The sequence below is a fragment of the Bombina bombina genome, chromosome 1 (genome assembly GCF_027579735.1).
Source record: "Bombina bombina isolate aBomBom1 chromosome 1, aBomBom1.pri, whole genome shotgun sequence".
NCBI classification, from domain to species: Eukaryota; Metazoa; Chordata; class Amphibia; order Anura; family Bombinatoridae; genus Bombina; species Bombina bombina.
Genome location: NC_069499.1, coordinates 1,336,961,760 through 1,336,985,276, shown reverse-complemented (window position 1 = coordinate 1,336,985,276; position 23,517 = coordinate 1,336,961,760). Strand labels below are relative to the sequence as shown.

The following is a 23,517-nucleotide window of genomic DNA, read 5'->3' as shown; positions in this document are numbered from 1 at the left end:
TTTAGCTAAGCGTACCACTATCGCGGTGGAGGATAGTTGTGCTTTTTCGGATCCAATGGATAAAAAATTAGAAGGTTACCTTAAGAAAATGTTTGTTCAACAAGGTTTTATCTTACAGCCCCTTGCATGCATTGCGCCTGTCACTGCTGCTGCGGCATTCTGGTTTGAGTCTCTGGAAGAGGCCATTCACTCAGCTCCATTGGATGAAATCATGGACAAGCTTAAAGCACTTAAGCTAGCTAATGCATTTGTTTCTGATGCCATTGTACATTTAACTAAACTAACGGCTAAGAACTCCGGATTCGCCATCCAGGCACGGAGAGCGCTATGGCTTAAATCCTGGTCAGCTGACGTGACTTCTAAGTCTAAATTGCTTAATATTCCTTTCAAGGGGCAAACCTTATTCGGGCCCGGCTTGAAAGAAATTATCGCTGACATTACTGGAGGTAAGGGTCATACCCTTCCTCAGGACAGGGCCAAATCAAAGGCCAAACAGTCTAATTTTCGTGCTTTTCGAAACTTCAAGGCAGGAGCAGCATCAACTTCCTCCGCTCCAAAACAGGAAGGAACTGTTGCTCGTTACAGACAGGACTGGAAAACTAATCAGTCCTGGAACAAGGGCAAGCAGGCCAGAAAACCTACTACTGCCCCTAAGACAGCATGAAGGGATTGCCCCCTATCCGGAAATGGATCTAGTGGGGGGCAGACTTTCTCTCTTCCCCCAGGCGTGGGCAAGAGATGTCCAGGATCCCTGGGCGTTGGAGATCATATCCCAGGGATACCTTCTGGACTTCAAAGCTTCTCCTCCACAAGGGAGATTTCATCTTTCAAGGTTATCAGCAAGCCAAATAAAGAAAGAGGCATTTCTACACTGTGTACAAGACCTCCTTATAATGGGGGTGATCCACCCAGTTCCGCGGACGGAACAAGGGCAAGGGTTTTACTCAAATCTGTTTGTGGTTCCCAAGAAAGAGGGAACCTTCAGACCAATCTTGGACCTAAAGATCTTAAACAAATTCCTAAGAGTTCCATCATTCAAAATGGAAACTATTCGAACCATCCTACCCATGATCCAAGAGGGTCAGTACATGACCACAGTGGACTTAAAGGATGCCTACCTTCACATACCGATTCACAAAGATCATTATCGGTACCTAAGATTTGCCTTCCTAGACAGGCATTACCAGTTTGTAGCTCTTCCCTTCGGGTTAGCTACGGCCCCGAGAATCTTTACAAAGGTTCTGGGCTCACTTCTGGCAGTTCTACGACCGCGAGGCATAGCGGTGGCTCCGTATCTAGACGACATCCTGATACAGGCATCAAGCTTTCAAATTGCCAAGTCTCATACAGAGATAGTTCTGGCTTTTCTGAGGTCGCATGGGTGGAAGGTGAACGTGGAAAAGAGTTCTCTATCACCACTCACAAGAGTCTCCTTCCTAGGGACTCTTATAGATTCGGTAGAGATGAAAATTTACCTGACGGAGTCCAGGTTGTCAAAACTTCTAAATGCTTGCCGTGTCCTTCATTCCATTCCACGCCCGTCAGTGGCTCAGTGCATGGAAGTAATCGGCTTAATGGTAGCGGCAATGGACATAGTGCCATTTGCGCGCCTGCATCTCAGACCGCTGCAGTTATGCATGCTAGGTCAGTGGAATGGGGATTAATCAGATTTGTCCCCTCTGCTAAATCTGGATCAAGAGACCAGAGATTCTCTTCTCTGGTGGCTTTCTCGGGTCCATCTGTCCAAGGGCATGACCTTTCACAGGCCAGAGTGGACGATTGTAACAACAGATGCCAGCCTTCTAGGTTGGGGCACAGTCTGGAACTCCCTGAAGGCTCAGGGATCGTGGACTCAGGAGGATAAACTCCTCCCAATAAATATTCTGGAATTAAGAGCAATATTCAAGGCTCTTCTAGCTTGGCCTCAGTTAGCAACACTGAGGTTCATCAGATTTCAGTCGGACAACATCACGACTGTGGCTTACATCAACCAGGAGTTCCCTAGCGATGTTAGAAGTCTCAAAGATAATTCGCTGGGCAGAGTTTCACTCTTGCCACCTGTCAGCGATCCACATCCCAGGCGTGGAGAACTGGGAGGCGGACTTTCTAAGTCGCCAGACCTTTCATCCGGGGGAGTGGGAACTTCATCCGGAGGTGTTCGCTCAACTGATTCGTCGTTAGGGCAAACCAGATCTGGATCTCATGGCGTCTCGCCAGAACGCCAAGCTTCCTCGTTACGGATCCAGGTCCAGAGACCCGGGAGCGGCGCTGATAGATGCTCTAGCAGCCCCTTGGGTCTTCAACATGGCTTATGTGTTTCCACCATTTCCGCTGCTGCCTCGACTGATTGCCAAGATCAAACAGGAGAGAGCATCGTGATTCTGATAGCGCCTGCGTGGCCACGCAGGACCTGGTACGCAGACCTAGTGGACATGTCGTCCTGTCCACCATGGTCTCTACCTCTGAGGCAGGACCTTCTAATACAAGGTCCTTTCAACCATCCAAATCTAATTTCTCTGAGGCTGACTGCATGGAGATTGAACGCTTGATCTTATCCAAGCGTGGCTTCTCAGAGTCAGTTATTGATACTTTAATACAGGCTCGGAAGCCTGTTACCAGAAAAATCTATCATAAGATATGGCGTAAATACTTATATTGGTGCGAATCCAAGAGTTACTCATGGAGTAAGGTTAGGATTCCTAGGATATTGTCCTTTCTACAAGAGGGTTTGGAAAAGGGCTTATCTGCTTGTTCGTTGAAGGGACAGATTTCTGCTCTGTCTATTCTTTTGCACAAGCGTCTGGCAGAAGTTCCAGACGTCCAGGCTTTTTGTCAGGCTTTGGCTAGGATTAAGCCTGTGTTTAAATCTGTTGCTCCTCCGTGGAGCTTAAACTTGGTTATTAAAGTTCTGCAGGGTGTTCCGTTTGAACCCCTTCATTCCATTGATATTAAGCTTTTATCTTGGAAAGTTCTGTTTTTGATGGCTATTTCCTCGGCTCGAAGAGTCTCTGAGTTATCGGCCTTACATTGTGATTCTCCTTATCTGGTTTTCCATTCAGACAAGGTAGTTCTGCGTACTAAACCTGGGTTTTTACCTAAGGTAGTTTCTAACAGGAATATCAATCAAGAGATTGTTGTCCCATCATTGTGCCCTAATTCTTCTTCAAAGAAGGAACGTCTTTTGCATAATCTGGTCGTAGTCCGTGCATTGAAATTCTATTTACAGGCAACTAAAGATTTTCGTCAAACTTCTTCCCTGTTTGTCGTTTATTCTGGGCAGAGGAGAGGTCAAAAAGCTTCGGCAACCTCTCTCTCTTTTTGGCTTCGTAGTATAATACGTTTAGCCTATGAGACTGCTGGACAGCAGCCCCCTCAAAGAATTACAGCTCATTCCACTAGAGCTATGGCTTCCACCTGGGCCTTTAAGAATGAGGCCTCTGTTGAACAGACTTGGTCTTCGCTTCACACCTTTTCGAAATTTTATAAATTCGACACTTTTGCTTCTTCGGAGGCTGTTTTTGGGAGAAAGGTTCTACAGGCAGTGGTTCCTTCCGTTTAAGTTCCTGCCTTGTCCCTCCCTTCATCCGTGTACTTAGCTTTGGTATTGGTATCCCATAGGTAATGGATGACCCGTGGACTGAATACACTTAACAAGAGAAAACATAATTTATGCTTACCTGATAAATGTATTTCTCTTGTAGTGTATTCAGTCCAAGGCCCGCCCTGTCTTTTTAAGGCAGATCTAAATTTTAATTAAAACATTCAGTCACCACTGCACCCTATGGTTTCTCCTTTCTTGTCTTGTTTCGGTCAAATGACAGGATATGACACGTGAGGGGAGGAGCTATATAGCAGCTCTGCTTGGGTGATCCTCTTGCAACTTCCTGTTGGGAAGGGAATATATCCCATAAGTAATGGATGACCTGTGGACTGAATACACTACAAGAGAAATAAATTTATCAGGTAAGCATAAATTATGTTTTTTTGGTGGTTGTAAATGTGTAACAGATTTTGGTGGTCAAAGTTAGAAAAAGTGTGTTTTTTTTCCATATTTTCATCAAATTTAAAAAGAAAATTATAATAAATTATATGAAATGATGAAAATAATGGTATCTTTAGAAAGTCCATTTAATGGCGAGAAAAACGGTATATAATATGTGTGGGTACAGTAAATGAGTAAGAGGAAAATTACAGCTAAACACAAACACCGCAAAAATGTAAAAATAGCCCTTGTCCTTAAGGGTAAGAAAATTGAAAAATGGTCTGGTCATTAAGGGGTTAAATGGGAATAATATAGTACTTAGGCAGTGAATGTAATTCACCTTTGGGAGTTTATCTCTATCTTACCACAGGTGTCGCAGGGACTGGTCCATTAGCTTCCTCCTGTTGGGTTAGTTTGTCACAGGTGTCACGGGGACATGTCCCTTATCCTCCTCCTGTTGGCTCTTCGCTTTATTCTTTGTGATATCCTCTGCATTTGCTTTCACAGTTGGTTAAGCACGCTAGAGTGGGTGCATTTCAGGTAAGTACAAATTACATGCACTCACATAGCCCACAGGTTATTAGAAGGTACACTTTTATTGAGGTACATCATACCTAGGGGATATTTATATTTACTTCAGAAAATATCACTCTTTATATAGACTACTCTTTTCACTTTTGCCTAGTATACATTATTATATATGGGAGATATATTTTATTAAATGAGAGGGCACTCTTTGTGATCTTTTATCTTTATTACTTTGCGTGCTCACTTTTTACTACAGCACACACTGGAGTTTTTATTCTTTATTGTCACTGTTCATGTGTGCTCATAGTTGTATAGCACGCACCAGAACTTTGATAGCGTGTGCCGGTGCTTTTGATTCCACAATTCCTTGCGCGCACATTGGTCCTTATATTCTTTATATTTTTAGCATGCGTTGGCTCTTGTATCTGTATTTTATCTGCACTATTGTCTTGTTCACCCCTGTTTAGTTTTCACTTTCCTTAGGAAGACTGTTTTTCATTTTATGGAGGTTGAGCAATATGTCCGTTATTTTACCTGCTGCGCTATTCCTGCCATTTTTACCTATCTAGGGCACGCTGAGGCAATATTGTTTTACACCTTAACCCTCTTTTCAGTTTTTTTTACCTGCAGTCCTTATTAAAAGGAGTACGTTTATTCTTCTCAAAAAATATTTATTTATTTATTCTTATATAAGGGAGAAATAGAATGCTTAGACACCCCAAGGTGTATATTCTTATATGTACTGTATATATATTATCGCAAAGGGGGCCTATTAATCTCAGACTTCATTTTTAAAGTCCCAGTTATATATTGTAACTACAATAATGTAATGTTGTATATATTTATGTTTACATAGTAAACTTGTTTTGGTTGTCATGTATTTATTTTTCTGTGTTTGTATTACATACTGGGGCATGTTTCATACTGTCACCACTATTTCACACTTAAATCCTTTAGAAATAAAATCTAATGATCACTTACTTTATTAAATGAAGTGTGTATTTGCAAGCTTATTTCTATGTTTATAAGTTTAGCTTTACAATTCTATATGGATCCGTTTATGCATTCTAACTAAACTAATTCTAGTTTCCTTTAAAAGATTCTTCTTTTGTTTTCAAAGTACAAGGAGTTCTACAGATTTGGCTCCAAGACTTTCTGTGCTCTATATTTTCTACAGTTAGGACGACTAAGCCTCTTTCAATTTAAATTGTCTGGTTACTGATTCTCAACTTGGTCAGTCCACTTAAGGTAGTTTTTTTTAAATATTCAGACACTGACTCCTCAGATGTGTCTGCATGTAGGATTATTACTCCTAAAAGATATGTAAGTAGCCTACCTGTAGTTTAGGCATTAAAATTCTGCATATGTAGGTTCAGAAGTCTACTTGTGATTTAATGGTAAAGCTTTAGCACTAAATACTTGAAGACCCAGGTTCAATACCCAAGTTATCTGTCTTCACTACACAAGTGTGGGCCAAAAATATAATAAATGTCAGCAAGGTATGTGACACCAATGTACTCCTGTTGTTATCAAATTAACTTAAACCTCTGATATGGGACATTTAATGCCATTAAGGCAGCCTTTTCAGCTATCGAATTATCACAAATCTGTCTTTATCTGCATCTTTGCTAATTGCTAAGAGAGGTTTTACATATTTTAGTCGTCCAAGACCCTAAACCAGCTGAAGAAACATCTATCATGCAATTTGTTTTTCTTCTTCTGCTCAACCTCTATATACATTTTCTATTTCTGAAGTAATTTCACACCCCCTAGAAATGGGCCAAAAATGAAATTGTTATTGTTTAAAAAGATAGATAATTCCTTTATTACTCATCCCCCAGTTTTGCATAACCAAAACTGTTATATTAAGATACGTTTAACCTCTATGATTGTCTTATTGCAATATTGCATTTTAACCAATCAGTGCTGGTTCTTGTTTAACCATTATCAATTCTGCATAGGAGTGAGCACAATGTTATCTATATGGTAAACATAAACTAACACTGTTTGGCTGTTGTGCAAGATTAAAAAAGCTAATAAAAAACACTGACATAATGGGCGGCAAAAGCTGAAGAATGGGAAGCAAAGATGTTATCTATCTTTTTAAACAATAAAAAATCAAGTAAACTGTCCCTTTAATGACATTTGATTATTTGCATTCTTTTCACTTTGATGTGGAAATCTGTCTTATCTACTTTTAGAAGTTTCTGCTGCTGACATTTTAAAAAAAATCTTTGAATCTTCCTTCCTCTGGGCAAGAAGCTTATAGGACATATCCGATTTTAATATCCATTTTTGTTCCTTTGTTAATCTAGGAACCTAAATGTTCCTCCTTTTCACAAACTATAGATTTTTCCAGAGCTACCTGGAAGTCTAGTGTTATTTGGATTAAGGCCAAGTAATTAAAGAAGCCTTCTTCCTTTTACAAATAACTTGAACCGTCAAACTAGATTCTATTCTGCTAAATGGTAGTTTTTTCTTTTTCAAAAGGCCTAGTCACAGTATGTCTAGAATCTCTAGATTATATTTATGTTTCCTTATGGTTACAGTATGGGCTTCAGGCCAACATTTCCTTTAACCCCTTAATGACAAGTGACGTACCAGGTACGTCCTGCAAAAACTTGCAGTTAGTGACAATGGACGTACCTGGTACGTCACTTGTCTAAGAGAGTGCTGGAAGCGATCGCAATTGCTTCCAGCAGCTCTCAGGGTATTGCAGTGATGCCTCGATATTGAGGCATCCTGCAATACCCTTAGAAAGCATCCGATGCAGAGAGAGCCACTCTGTGGCCCTCTCTGCACCGGTAGCGATGCGGCCGGTTCGTTGGTGGGTGGGAGCGCAACTGGGAGGCGGGTGGGCGGCCCATCGCTACCCGGCATCCGGCTCCTGTTAGTGCAATGTGCACGCCGGGTGCCGGGAGCGTGCGGGGGCGCGCGTGCGCGTGCGCGGGTGCGCGCGCACGCCCGCGATCACCTACCCACACTGACACCAATGAGTGGGAAGAGGGGGGGAAATATATATATATGAGGATCTGGGAGGGGGAGGGGGTTGGGGTATTGTGGGGGGCTGCTACACTACAGAAAAAAATAAATTAGTAATAAAAAATAATTAAAAACACTTTTTTGGGGGGCAAATTGGGTACTGGCAGACAGCTGCCAGTACCCAAGATGGCGGCAATTAGGTAGGGGAGAGGGTTAGATTGCTGGGGGGGGGGATCATGGAGGTTGGGGCTAAGGCAGGAGTCCATCACAGCTAAAACATTTTATTTTTTTTTATTAAAAAAAATAAAAACTCCTTTTATTTAGTACTGGCAGACTTTCTGCCAGTACTTAAGATGGCGGGGACAATTGTGGGGTGGGGGAGGGAAGAGAACTGTTTGGGAGGGATCAGGGGGTGGGATGTGTCAGGTGGGAGGCTGATCTCTACCCTAAAGCTAAAATTAACCCTGCAAGCTCCCTACAAGCTACCTAATTTAACCCCTTAACTGCTGGGCATAATTTACGTGTGGTGCGCAGCAGCATTTAGCGGCCTTCTACTTACCAAAAAGCAACCACAAAGCTATATAAGTCTGCTATTTCTGAACAAAGGGGATCCCAAAGAAGCATTTACAACCATTTGTGCCTTAATTGCAGAAGCTGTTTGTAAATAATTTCAGTGGGAAACCTAAAGTTTGTGACAAAATTTGTGAAAAAGTGAACTTTTTTTTTATTTGATGACATTTGGCGGTGAAATGGTGGCATGAAATATACCAAAATGGGCCTAGATCAATACTTTGGGTTGTCTTCTAAAAAAAAATATATACATGTCAAGGGATATTCAGGTATTCCTGACAGATATCAGGGTTCCAATGTAACTAGCGCTAATTTTGAAAAAAAGTTGTTTGGAAATAGCAAAGTGCTACTTGTATTTATGGCCCTATAACTTGCAAAAAAAGTAAAGAACATGTGAACATTGGGTATTTCTAAACTCAGGACAAAATTTAGAAACTATTTAGCATAGGTGTTTTTTGGTGATTGTAGATGTGTAACAGATTTTGGGGGTCAAAGTTAGAAAAAGTGTGTTTTTTTCAATTTTTTCCTCATATTTTATATTTTTTTTTATAGGAAATTATAAGATATGATGAAAATAATGGTATCCTTAGAAAGTCCATTTAATGGCGAGAAAAACGGTATATAATATGTATGGGTACAGTAAATGAGTAAGAGGAAAATTACAGCTAAACACAAACACTGCAGAAATGTAAAAATAGCCATTGTCATTAAGGGTAAGAAAATTGAAAAATGGTCCGGTCATTAAGGGGTTAATAAAGGTTGTTACAGTTTATTTATTTTTTGTTCCTCAGCCCTCGACCTGAAACCTAGGAGGTGATAATGCCGGTTACAGTTTTTAAAATAAGATCAAGAATTTTATTCCACTTTGTTCTTGTCCTGAAGAAAGGGGGAATTTTTTTGGTTTGTTTCGATCTCAAAAATTTATCAGGTTTCTGAGAGTTCCTACGCTCAAGCTGGATTCTATTTGGTCCATTTTATCTAGTTAATCAAGGTTCTTTTATATTCTCAATAGATTTGAAGGATGTTTTCCTTTATATACCTATCTTCAAGGACCACCACCATCTTCAAATTTTGTCCTTCTAGACAAACGCTTTCTTTTTGTTGGTCCTTTGGAAGTTACTTTAGATCCCAGACTTTTTGCACGGGTTCTAAGAACTCCTTTGTATGTTATAAGACCTTAGGACATGTCATTGTTTCCATTTATGGAAACTATTTTGGTTCAGATTCCATGTTTTCTCTTTAGCTGTATTGCTAACAATAGTTTACTGTTGTTCTTTGCAGGCAGGATGGGAGAATCAATTTTCATTAAAGGGACAGTTTACTTGAAATTGTTTATTGTTTAAAAAAGATAGATAATCCCTTTATTACCCATTCCCCAGTTTTTCATAACCAACAATGTTATATTAATACACTTTTTTACCTCTGTGATTACCTCGTATTGAAGCCTCTGCAGACTGCCACCTTATTTCTCTTGTTAAGTGTATCCAGTCCACGGATCATCCATTACTTATGGAATATATTCTCCTTCCCAACAGGAAGCTGCAAGAGTCCACCCACAGCAAAGCTGCTATATAGCTCCTCCCCTAACTGCCATATTCAGTCATTCTCTTGCAAGCCTCAACATAGATAGGAGGTCGTGAGAGTCTGTGGTGCTTTCTACTTAGTTTATTCTTCAATCAAAAGTTTGTTATTTTTAAATGGCACCGGAGTGTGCTGTTTATCTCAGGCAGTATTTGGAAGAAGAATCTGCCTGCGTTTTTCTATGATCTTAGCAGACGTAACTAAGATCCATTTGCTGTTCTCACACATTCTGAGGAGTGAGGTACTTCAGAGGGGGAATGGCGTGCAGGTTTTCCTGCAGATAAGGTATGTGCAGTAAAATATTTTTCTAGGAATGGAATTGACTAAGAAAATACTGCTGATACCGAAGTAATGTAAGTAAAGCCTTAAATGCAGCGATAGCGACTGGTATCAGGCTTATTAATAGAGATACATACTCTTGTAAAAATGTGTTTTAAAACGTTTGCTGGCATGTTTAATCGTTTTTTAACATATGTTTGGTGATAAAACTTATTGGGGCCTAAGTTTTTTCCACATGGCTGGCTTAAATTTTGCATAGAAACAGTTAACTGAAGCTTCCCACTGTTGGCTGTGGCAGTTTGTTGTGTCTGTTTTTAAAAACGTCTATGTCGTTTTTTTGATCTGTTTTTTGCATTAAGGGGTTAATCATCCATTTGCAAGTGGGTGCAATGCTCTGTTACCTTATTACATGTACTGTAAAAATTTCGTTTGTTTTACTGCCTTTTTTTCACTGTTTTTCAAATTTTGACAAAATTTGTTTCTCTTAAAGGCACAGTAACGTTTTATATATTTGCTTGTTAACTTGATTTAAAGTGTTTTCCAAGCTTACTAGTCTCATTATTAGTCTGTTCTAACATGTCTAACATAGAGGAAGCTCTGTGTTCATTATGTTTTAAAGCCATGGTGGAACCCCATCTTAGAATGTGTACCAGATGTACTGATTTCATGTTAAACAATAAAGATCATTTTTTGTCTTTAAAAACATTATCACCAGAGGATTCTGTCGTGGGGGTAGTTATGCCGACTAACTCTCCCCACGTGTCAGACCTTTTGACTCCCGCTTTAGGGACTCACGCTCAAATGGCGGCAAGTACATCAAGGGCACCCATAGCGTTTCTTTTACCAGGGGATTCTGTCGAGGGGAAAGTTATGCCGACTAACTCTCCCCACGTGTCAGACCCTTCGACTCCCGCTTCAGGGACTCACGCTCAAATGGCGCCAAGTACATCAAGGGCGCCCATAGCGTTTATTTTACAAGACATGGCAAAGGTGGTGAATAATATTCTGGCAGCAGTATTAGTCAGACTACCTGAAATTAAAGGAAAGCAGTTAGCTCTGGGGGTAGATACAGAGCATACAGACGCTTTAAGAACCATGTATGATACTACCTCATAATATGCTTAGTCTGTGGGTGATTTTTTTTTACTCAGGGAAGATGATTTAACCTGATTCTGATATTTCTACATTTAAAATTTATGCTTGAGAACCTCCACTTGTTGCTCAGGGAGGCTTTGGCTGCTCTGAATGAATGTGTACAATCGCAGGGCCAGAGAAATTGTGTAGACTGGATAAATAATATGCAGTGCCGGTGTGTACTGATGTTTTTCCAATACCTAAAGAGGTTTACTAAAAATTTTTTAATAAGGAATGGGATAGACCAGGTGTGCCGTTCTCTTCCCCTCCTATTTTTTAGAAGAATGTTTTCTAATAGTTACCACCACACGGGACTTCTGGCAGACAGTTCCTAAGGTGGAGAGAAGAGTTTCTACTCTAGCTAAGCGTACCACTACCTCTGACGAGGACAGTTGTGCTTTTTAGATCCAATGGATAAAAAATGTTTATTCAACAGGGTTTTATCCTGCAGCCCCTTGCATACATTGCTTCTGTCACTGCTGCTGCGGCGTTCTGGGTTGAGTCTCTTGATGAGGCTTTACAGTTAAGCGACTCCATTGGATGAATATATTTGACAAGCTTATGCTAGCCAATTCCTTTGTTTTCTGGTGCCTTGTTCATTTGACTAGACTAACGGCTAAGAATTCTGTTTTTTACTATACTGGCGCGCAGAGCGCTATGGCTTATATCATGGTCAGCTGTCGTGACTTTAATAAATAAGCTACTTAACTTCCCTTCAAGGGGCAGACCCTATTCGGGCCTGGTTTGAAGGAGATTATTGCTTATATCACTGGAGGAAAAGGTCATGCCCTTCCTCAGGATAGGTCCAAATCAAGGGCCAAAAAAAAAAAAAAAAAAGTCTAATTTTCGTGCCTTTTAAAAACTTCAGGGCAGGTGTGGCATCCTCTTCCTCTAAGGCAAAACAAGAGGGAATTTTTGCTCAGTCCAAGGCGGTCTGGAGACAATCGGACCTGGAACAAAGATAAGCAGGCCAAGGAGCCTGCTGCTGCCTCTAAGGCAGCATGAAGGAACGGACCCCTATCCGGTAACGGATCCTATAGGGGGCAGACTTTCATTCTTCGCCCAGGCGTGGGCAAGAGATGCCCAGGATCCCTAGGCATTGGAATTTATATCCCAGAGATATCTTCTGGATTTCAAAGATTCCCCCCCAAAAAAAGCGGAGATTTCGCCTTTCACAATTATCTGCAAACCAGATAAAGGAGGCATTCTTACATTGTGTACGAGATCCATCCAGTTCCAAGAGAGGAACAGGGACAGAGTTTTTACTCAAATCTGTTTGTGGTTCCCAAGGAGAGGGAACCTTCAGACCTATTTTGGATCTAAAGATCTTAAACAAATTCCTCAGAATTCCGTCATTTAAGATGGAAACTATTCGTACCATCTTAACTATGATCCAGGAGAGTCAATAGTGGACTACAATGGATTTGAAGGATGCTTATCCTCACATTGTGATGCATAAAGATCACCATCGTTTTTCAGGTTTGCCTTTCTAGACAGGCATTACCAGTTTGTAGCTCTTTCCTTTGGGATATCTACAGCCCCAAGAATCTTTATGGAGGTTCTGGGGTCGCTTTGGCGGTCCTTAGACCGCGGGGCATAGAAGTGGCCCCTTATTTAGACGACATCCTGATACAGGCGTCAAACATCCAAATTGCCCAGTCTCATACGGACGTAGTACTGGCATTTCTGAGATCACATGGGTGGAAAGTGAACAAGGAAAGAGTTCTCTATCCCCAATCTCAAGGGTTTCCCTCCTAGGGACTCTGATAGATTCTGTAGAAATGAAAATTTACCTGACGGAGTCCAGGTTGTCAAAGTTTCTAAATTTCTGCCGTGTTTTTTCATCCCATCCGCGCCCTTCGGTGGCTCAGTACATGAATGAAATCGGCTTAATGGTAGCGGCAAGGGACATAGTACCGTTTGCACGTCTACATTTCAGACCACTGCAACTATGCATGCTCAGTCAGAGGAACGGGGATTACACAGATTTGTCCCCCTGTTAAACCTGGACCAAGAGACCAGAGATTCTCTTCTCTGGTGACTATGTCGGGTCCATCTGTCCAAGGGTATGACCTTCCGCAGGTCAGATGGGACAATTGTTACAATAGATGCCAGCCTTTTAGGTTGGGATGCAGTCTGGAACTCCCTGAAGGCTCAGGGATAGTGGACTTAGGAGGAGACCCTCCTTCTAATAAATATTCTGGAACTGGGAGTGATATTCCATGCTCTTCAGACTTGGCCTCAGTTAGCAACTCTGAGGTACATCATACTCAGTCGGACAATATACACGACTGTGGCTTACATCAGCCATCAAGGGGGAACAGACGTTCCCTAGCGATGTTAGAAGTCTTACAATAATTCACTGGACAGAGACTCACTCTTGTCTATCAGCTATCCATATCCCAGGTGTTGAGAACTGGGAGGTGGATTTTCTAAGTCGTCAGACTTTTCTTCCGGGGGAGTGGGATTTCCTCCGGAGGTCAAGACCAAGCAGGAGAGGGCTTTGGTGTTTTTGACAGCGCCTGCGTAGCCACGCAGGACCTGGTATGCAGATCTGGTGGACATGTCATCCTTTCCATCACGGTCTCTGCTTCTGAGACAGGTCCCTCTACCTCAGGGTCCTTTCAACCATCTAAATAGAATCAATCTGAGATGGACTGCCTGGAGACTGAACGATTGATGTTATCAAAGCATGGCTTCTCCGAGTCAGTCATTGATACCTTAATACAGACATGAAAGCCTGTCTCTAGGAAAATTGAACATAGATATGGTGTAAATATCTGATTTTTATGAATCCAAGGGATACTCATGGAGTAAAGTCTGGATTCCCAGGATATTATCTTTTCTCCAAGATGTTTTTGAGAAAAGGGTTGTCAGCTAATTCCTTAAAAGGGGACAGATTTTTACTCTGTCTATTTTTTTGCACAAGCGTCTGGCAGGTATTCTAGACGTTCAGGCATTTGGTCAGGCTTTGGTTAGATCCAAGCCTGTGTTTAAAACTGTTGCTCCGCCATGGAGCTTAAACCTGATTCTTAAGGTTCTTCAAGAAGTTCCGTTTGAACCTTTTTTGTTCCATAGATATCAATCTTTATCTTGGAAAGTTCCTTTTGGGTAGCTAATTCCTCGACTCGTAGAGTCTCCAAGTTATCTGTGTTACAATGTGATTCTCCTTATCTGGTCCTTCGTACGGATAAGGTAGTCCTGCGTACCAACCTGGGTATTTTCCTAAGGTGGTATCTAACAAGTACATCACTCAAGAGATAGTTGTTCCATGCTTGTATCCTTATCCTTCCTCAAAGAAGGAACGTCTATTACACAATATTGGACGTGGTTTGTGCTTTAAAGTTTTACTTACAAGCTACTACAGTTTTCATCAAACGTTCACCTTGTTTGTTGTCTATTCTGGACAGAGGAGAGGTCAAAAGACTTCAGCAGCCTCTCTGTCTTTTTGGTTAAAAAGCATAATTCATTTAGCTTATGAGACTGCTGGACAGCAGCCTCCTGAAGGGATTACAGCTCATTCTACTAGAGCTGTGGTTTTCACTTGGGCCTTTTTTAAATGTGGCTTCTGTTGAACAGATTTACAAGACGGAGTCTTGGTCTGCGCTTCATACTTTTCAAATTTAACAAATTTGATACCTTGCTTCTTCGGAGGCTATTTTTGGGAGAAAGGGTTTTTTACAGGCAGTGGTAACTTCCGTTTAAGTACCTGCCTTGTCCCTCCCATCATCCGTGTACTTTAGCTTTGGTATTGGTATTCCATAAGTAATGGATGATCCGTGGACTGGATACACTTAACAAGAGAAAACATAATTTATGCTTACCTGATAAATTTATTTCTCTTGTAGTGTATCCAGTCCACGGCCCGCCCTGTCACTTTAAGGCAGGTAATTTTTTCATTTGAACTACAGTCACCACTGCACCCTATGGTTTTTCCTTTCTCTGCATGTTTTCGGTCGAATGACTGAATATGGCAGTTAGGGGAGGAGCTATATAGCAGCTTTGCTGTGGGTGGACCCTTGCAGCTTCCTGTTGGGAAGGAGAATATATTCCATAAGTAATGGATGATCCGTGGACTGGATACACTACAAGAGAAATAAATTTATCAGGTAAGCATAAATTATGTTTTCAGTTCTTTTGACAGACTTGCATTTTAGCCAATCAGTACTGACTCATAAATAATCCCATGGGAGTGAGCACCATGTTATCTATATGACACACATGAACTAGCATGGCTAGTTTTGAAAAACTGTCAAAATGCACTGAGATGAGAGGTGGCCTTGAAAGGCTTAGAAATTAGCTTATGAGCCTACCTAGATTAAGTTTTAAACAAAGAATACCAAGAGAACAAAGCTAATTTGATGATAAAAGTACACTGGAAAGTTGTTTATAATTGCATGCCCAGACTGACTTGAAAAATAGAGACAAATATCTAATTTGAGAAAAGGCCAAGATATAAAACGGTAAAAGTCAAAAGAGAGAGAACAGCAACGGTAAAACGGTAAACTCGCTTCCTGAGGAAACCAACTCCTTGCACTCTTCTCAAATCCCAGACTGCACCCCAACTCAAGAGTAATGTCACTGCTGTGGCATATTTTGTTCCTCAGAGGGGACCCTCTAGTTTCCTTAACAATGGAAGTCACTTGATCTGACTTAAACTGAATTCTTTACTGTTTCTGCATTTCACATCCTAGGAGTGAATTTGTGTGAGGTAGATTGCTCATTACTATTGCTTCATCTGGGAGAAGGGTTTCTCCTTTATACCATTTAGAGACTCCATGGCTTTGTTCACATTTAGACATAATGGTCTCTTCGTTATTCTTCTTCCAGATGCTTTGCCAGATCCAGGGATATTGATTCTCGGTTTCTGATGGTTTCTACAGCTATTTGGTATTTAGCTTACCTTTCTATTTCTTCATCTGTTGTTCACCAGTGTCTGGTTTATTTATCTTTTCTGGTGAGATTGACAAATTGACCTATTAGTGGCTAATAAAGTGCCTATCTTCATTTTGCTCTGCCCCATTTACTCGTGAACGTCACAGCTTGGGTATCAGATCCCAGGAGTAATGGCTTGTTGACTCTCACCACCTTTCTTTCATGGTGGTGAGAGTCCACAAGACCTACTCTTTTAAATGTTTCCAATTGGTGGCAGTTTTAGTATGCACCTCATTTAACTTGCTTTGTCCTTTACTACTTCTCTATTTTTCTCCTTTTCTCTGCTATACATTAGACTGGGATACCAGAGAGGTGACAGGGATTAAAAACTTGTGAATGTTGGGTATGTTTGCCTCCTCCTAGTGGCCAGGAATTTAATTTGATGGAGTAATGGCTTGTGGACTCCCACCACCATGACAGAAATTAATTTATCAGGTAAGCATCATTTATTTATTATTTTAAATAAAAAAAGGTATCTCAACTATTTCTTAACACATCTTCATCTTTAGCTCATGTTGGCTTAGCGCTCTAGCAAAAGCCAGAACAGAGTTTTGCAGTGTGCCCCATAGAAGTCTATAAGGTGAAGGAGTTAGTGTGTTATTACGGCTCAGGCTTTTGCTCAAGCGCAACTATTTTGCTTTCAACTTGTAATGTGAGGGCAAGAATAAGAGTACTATTGGTTTAACATAATAGTGCTAGTGCTTAATAGCGCTAATATTTTTGCACTCCACTTGTTATCTAGCCCTGAATAGTTGAACAAACAGCAAAATATAGCATGTAATGCAAGTGTAGTGTTTCTAATTAAGTTAGTGTCAGTGTGTGGGGTTTATATCTAGTGTCTATATACTAATTTTGTTTGCAGTTATATACCATATCAATAGTATTGTCATTGCATGACTCTGGCCTAGATTTGGAGTTTGGCGGTAGATGGGCTGTTAACGCTCCGCGGGCTTTTTTCTGGCCGCACCATAAAATTAACTCTGGTATCGAGAGTCCAAAAAAATGCTGCGTTAGGCTCCAAAAAAGGAGCGTAGAGCATTTTTACCGCAAATGCAACTCTCGATACCAGAGTTGCTTACGGACGTGGCCAGCCTCAAAAACGTGCTCGTGCACGATTCTCCCATAGGAAACAATGGGGCTGTTTGAGCTGAAAAAAAACCTAACACCTGCAAAAAAGCAGCGTTCAGCTCCTAACGCAGCCCCATTGTTTGCTATGGGGAAACACTTCCTACGTCTGCACCTAACACTCTAACATGTACCCCGAGTCTAAACACCCCTACCCTTACACTTATTAACCCCTAATCTGCCGCCCCCGCTATTGCTGACCCCTGCATTATATTATTAACCCCTAATCTGCCGCTCCGTACACCGCCGCAACCTACGTTATCCCTATCTACCCCTAATCTGCTGCCCCTAACACCGCCGACCCCTATATTATATTTATTAACCCCTAATCTGCCCCCCACAACGTCACGGACCTGAGCGCTACTATAATAAAGTTATTAACCCCTAATCCGCCTCACTAACCCTATCATAAATAGTATTAACCCCTAATCTGCCCTCCCTAACATCGCCGACACCTAACTTCAATTATTAACCCCTAATCTGACGACCGAATCTCGCCGCTATTCTAATAAATGTATTAACCCCTAAAGCTAAGTCTAACCCTAATACTAATTAATTATCTCTTATTAAATAAATTATTCCTATTTAAAGCTAAATAATTACCTGTAAAATAAATCCTAATATAGCTACAATATAAATTATAATTACATTGTAGCTATTTTAGGATTAATATTTATTTTACAGGCAACTTTGTAATTATTTTAACCAGGTACAATAGCTATTAAATAGTTAAGAACTATTTAATAGTTACCTAGTTAAAATAATAACAAAATTACCTGTAAAATAAGTCCTAACCTAAGTTATAATTAAACCTAACACTACCCTATCAATAAATTAATTAAATAAAATACCTACAATTACCTACAATTAACCTAACACTACACTATCAATAAATAAATTAAATACAATTTCTACAAATAAATACAATTACATAAACTAACTAAAGTACAAAAAATAAAAAAGAACTAAGTTACAAAAAATAAAAAAATATTTACAAACATAAGAAAAATATTACAACAATTTTAAACTAATTACACCTACTCTAAGCCCCCTAATAAAATAACAAAGACCCCCAAAATAAAAAAATTCCCTACCCTATTCTAAATTAATAAATTTAAAAGCTCTTTTACCTTACCAGCCCTGAACAGGGCCCTTTGCGGGGCATGCCCCAAGAAAATCAGCTCTTTTGCCTGTAAAAAAAAACATACAATACCCCCCCCCCCAACATTACAACCCACCACCCACATACCCCTAATCTAACCCAAACCCCCCTTAAATAAACCTAACACTAAGCCCCCGAAGATCTTCCTACCTTTTCTTCACCTCAACAGGTATCACCGATCCGTCCTGGCATCCGGTGCTGAAGAGGTCCAGAAGAGGCTCCAAAGTCTTCCTCCTATCCGGCAAGAAGAGGACATCCGGACCGGCAAACATCTTCATCCAAGCTGCATCTTCGATCTTCTTCCATCCGGTGCGGAGCGGGTCCATGTTGAAGCATCCGACGCGGATCCATCCTCTTCTTCCGGCGTCTCCCGACGAATGACGGTTCCTTTAAGGGACGTCATCCAAGATGGTGTCCCTCGAATTCCGATTGGCTGATAGGATTCCGATCAGCCAATAGAATGCGAGCTCAATCTGATTGGCTGATTGGATCAGCCAATCGGATTGAACTTGATTCTGATTGGCTGATTCCATCAGCCAATCAGAATATTCCTACCTTAATTCCGATTGGCTGATAGAATCCTATCAGCCAATCGGAATTCGAGGGACGCCATCTTGGATGACGTCCCTTAAAGGAACCGTCATTCGTCGGGAGACGCCGGATTCCATCAGCCAATCAGAATATTCCTACCTTAATTCCGATTGGCTGATAGAATCCTATCAGCCAATCGGAATTCGAGGGACGCCATCTTGGATGACGTCCCTTAAAGGAACCGTCATTCGTCGGGAGACGCCGGAAGAAGAGGATGGATCCGCGTCCGATGCTTCAACATGGACCCGCTCCGCACCGGATGGAAGAAGATCGAAGATGCAGCTTGGATGAAGATGTTTGCCGGTCCGGATGTCCTCTTCTTGCCGGATAGGAGGAAGACTTTGGAGCCTCTTCTGGACCTCTTCAGCACCGGATGCCAGGACGGATCGGTGATACCTGTTGAGGTGAAGACAAGGTAGGAAGATCTTCAGGGGCTTAGTGTTAGGTTTATTTAAGGGGGGTTTGGGTTAGATTAGGGGTATGTGGGTGGTGGGTTGTAATGTTGGGGGGGGGGTATTGTATGTTTTTTTTTACAGGCAAAAGAGCTGATATTCTTGGGGCATGCCCCGCAAAGGGCCCTGTTCAGGGCTGGTAAGGTAAAAGAGCTTTTAAATTTATTAATTTAGAATAGGGTAGGGAATTTTTTTATTTTGGGGGTCTTTGTTATTTTATTAGGGGGCTTAGAGTAGGTGTAATTAGTTTAAAATTGTTGTAATATTTTTCTTATGTTTGTAAATATTTTTTTATTTTTTGTAACTTAGTTCTTTTTTATTTTTTGTACTTTAGTTAGTTTATGTAATTGTATTTATTTGTAGAAATTGTATTTAATTTATTTATTGATAGTGTAGTGTTAGGTTAATTGTAGGTAATTGTAGGTATTTTATTTAATTAATTTATTGATAGGGTAGTGTTAGGTTTAATTATAACTTAGGTTAGGACTTATTTTACAGGTAATTTTGTTATTATTTTAACTAGGTAACTATTAAATAGTTCTTAACTATTTAATAGCTATTGTACCTGGTTAAAATAATTACAAAGTTGCCTGTAAAATAAATATTAATCCTAAAATAGCTACAATGTAATTATAATTTATATTGTAGCTATATTAGGATTTATTTTACAGGTAAGTATTTAGCTTTAAATAGGAATAATTTATTTAATAAGAGATAATTAATTTCGTTAGATTTAAATTATATTTAACTTAGGGGGGTGTTAGTATTAGGGTTAGACTTAGCTTTAGGGGTTAATACATTTATTAGAATAGCGGCAAGATTCGGTCGTCAGATTAGGGGTTAATAATTGAAGTTAGGTGTCGGCGATGTTAGGGAGGGCAGATTAGGGGTTAATACTATTTATGATAGGGTTAGTGAGGCAGATTAGGGGTTAATAAGTTTATTATAGTAGCGGTGCGGTCCGCTCGGCAGATTAGGGGTCAATAAGTGTAGGCAGGTGGAGGCGACGTTGTGGGGGGCAGATTAGGGGTTAATAAATATAATATAGGGGTCGGCGGGGTTAGGGGCAGCAGATTAGGGGTACATAAGTATAACGTAGGTGGCGGTCGGCAGATTAGGGGTTAAAAAATTTTAATCGAGTTGCGGCGATGTGGGGGGACCTCAGTTTAGGGGTACATAGGTAGTTTATGGGTGTTAGTGTACTTTAGGGTACAGTAGTTAAGAGCTTTATGAACCGGCGTTAGCCCAGAAAGCTCTTAACTCCTGCTTTTTTCCTGCGGCTGGAGTTTTGTCGTTAGAGCTCTAACGCTCACTTCAGAAACGACTCTAAATACCGGAGTTAGAAAGATCCCATTGAAAAGATAGGATACGCAAATGGCGTAGGGGGATCTGCGGTATGGAAAAGTCGCGGCTGAAAAGTGAGCGTTAGACCCTATTTTGAGTGACTCCAAATACGCCAAACTCTAAATCTAGGCCTCTGTGTCTAGTTGATGCATTGGCCTCTATTTATCAAAGTCTGGCGGACCTGATCCGACAGTGCGGATCAGGTCCGCCAGACCTCGCTGAATACGGAGAGCAATACAAGCGCTGCTGGTGCAACGCCGCCCCCTGCAGAATTGCGGCCAATCGGCTGCCAGCAAGGGGGTGTCAATCAACCCGATCGTACTCGATCGGGTTGAATTGCGGCGATGTCTGTCCGCCTGCTCAAAGCAGGCGGACAGGTTATGGAGCAGCGGTCTTTAGACCGCTGCTTCATAACTGGTGTTTCTGGCGAGCCTGCAGGCTCGCCAGAAACATGGGGCAGCAATTGTCTGCACTTAATGGTATCTGCAGTAGATTCTGAATGTATTTTATGTATTTTCGGCCCTGTATCTAATCATTGTTGTAACTTTAATTATAAGAGGCAATATACAAGCAATGTTTATGTATCACAAAATTAAGTGGAGAAACAAGAAAAACAAAAATCTTAAATCTATTCAAGGTTCCGCAAAATAAATTATCTACAATTTTCTTAGAAAGTACTTCAAATCTTTGTATTTCTGTTTATGAAATATTGTAAAAATATGATTTGGAATAGCTTATAATGGAATAATAATAATAAGGTTTTCACGTTTTACTTTTGTTGACTTAATTTTTTATAGCTGTGGTTTACTACATAGAATACTTGAGCTCATAAAAAAAATAATTTTATGTTGCATATTCTAGTATCTTTATTTTTGTTTTTGATTTTCTTTCTATCACAGAACTTCCCACCAGTGCGCGGAGTTCCTCCATACAAAGCCGACCTCCCAGTGTCATGGAGAGTGTATCATCACTGCTGTCCATGGGAGCTGAGACTCTGCCCTTTTCTGTGCAGCCAAATAACGGATTCATTCCCATTGGAGGAACACAGGAGTTTCTGATAAAGTTTTCTCCTACAGAAGTTGGGGAGTTTGAAGGTCGTCTGACGTGCAGGTGAGAAATTTTGGATCTTTGAGAATGTCTACATAATGAAGCATATTACTTGTGGCTATTATTAAAATGCTCAAAGGATGTTAGCCATAGAATTAAACTGCTATTTATTAAAAGGATTTGTTTTAAATGGATTAGTATAGTTTATACATGTTCATTTTCACTAATACAGTGTAAAAAATAAAATAATGTTTTGCTCAGAACTTTATCTTGCTGCACTGAAAACCTATTATAAGTCTACAGGCTATTTATTTTCCTGTTACGTTTGGTTAGACTTATATTAATCACTATAAAATTGATACTTCTACCTTTCATTTGCTTAAAGAGGCAATTTAACCATAATGTCAGCTTGGCATCTGACTCTGGCCTCACATGTGTAAGGGCCTAACTAGACAAAGGATACCCCTTTCTCTTGCAAGGTGTATCCAGTCCACGGATTCATCCTTACTTGTGGGATATTCTCCTTCCCTACAGGAAGTGGCAAAGAGAGCACACAGCAGAGCTGTCCATATAGCTCCCCCCTAGCTCCACCCCCAGTCATTCTCTTTGCTGCGTTAACGCACTAGGTTCTCTCTCAGGGAGGGTAAAGTGAATGTGGTGTTAGAATTGTAGTTTTATATCTTCAATCAAGAGTTTGTTATTTTTAAATAGTACCGGTTTGTACTATTTACTCTCTGGCAGAAAAGTGATGAAGAATTCTGCTGAGAGGAAAATGATTTTAGCATGTTGTAACTAAAATCCACTGCTGTTCCCACACAGGACTGAGGAGTACCAGAAAACTTCAGTTGGGGGGAACAGTTTGCAGGGGAACTGCAATAAGGTATGTTCAGTCATTTATTTCTAGACAAGACTGAGATAATGCTAGAAGACTGACAAGATCCCCATGTGGGGAGGGTAAGCTATGTTCTGAGACTTAGTATAGAATTGAATGCTTACATGACAGGGCTAAATAGGCTGGTTGACACTAAGGCAGGGTAATCGATTATTTATTAAAACATACTAATTGGAGACACCTTTTTAGGCACTTTGGAGTGTTTTACTGGGGTTATTATCCACATGGCATAAATTTAGTCACTTGGAAGTGATTTTTGTAGGCCTCACAACTCCGGAGTGGAGTGGGAGAGGCCTAATTTCGCGCCTCAGATGCGCACTTAGAATTGAGAGACTGTTTCATGCTTCTTCACATGGAGGGTCCAGCTGCTGATTGAGGGCCTAGAAGAAGCTTTATTTCCCCAAAACTGATCCCTAAGGGCAGGTAGGGCCACAGTAGTAAGCTGTGGCAAGGTGCTGTAGTTTGTTAACCGGTTGTTGGCTTTAGGCTGCTCCGGTTTGGGCATTAAGGAGTTAATCGTTCTGAAACTTGCTGTGCAATCTTATTCAAGCCTTAGGTACATACTGTGAACATTTCAAAAGGATTGGTGCATTTTTCACTGTTTTGTAAAATTGTGTGCCCTTTTTATTCCTTAAAGGTACAGTAACGTTTTTTTCAAATTGTGTTTTTTATTTGATTAAAGTGTTTTCCAAGCTTGCTTGTGTATGCTGCTAGTCTGTTAAACATGTCTGACACTAAGGAAAATCCTTGTTCAATGTGTTTAGAAGCCATGGTGGAACCCCCTCTCAGAATGTGTCCCAATTGCACTAATATGTCTATACACTTTAAAGATAATATTGTTGCACTTAAAAATGTGGCCCAAGATGATTCTCAGACTGAAGGTAATGAGGATAGTCCGTCTACCTCTCCCTAT

General features: G+C 40.6%; 1 protein-coding gene across 1 annotated transcript in view; it reads left to right on the top strand.

Annotated features, from left to right (window-relative positions):
* Positions 1-23,517, top strand: part of HYDIN (HYDIN axonemal central pair apparatus protein) — a 595,027-nt gene that overhangs the window by 470,579 nt on the left and 100,931 nt on the right. Inside the window, 1 exon segment of the mRNA XM_053719498.1 lies at positions 21,565-21,775. Within this exon segment, the coding sequence (XP_053575473.1) occupies positions 21,565-21,775 (211 nt within the window).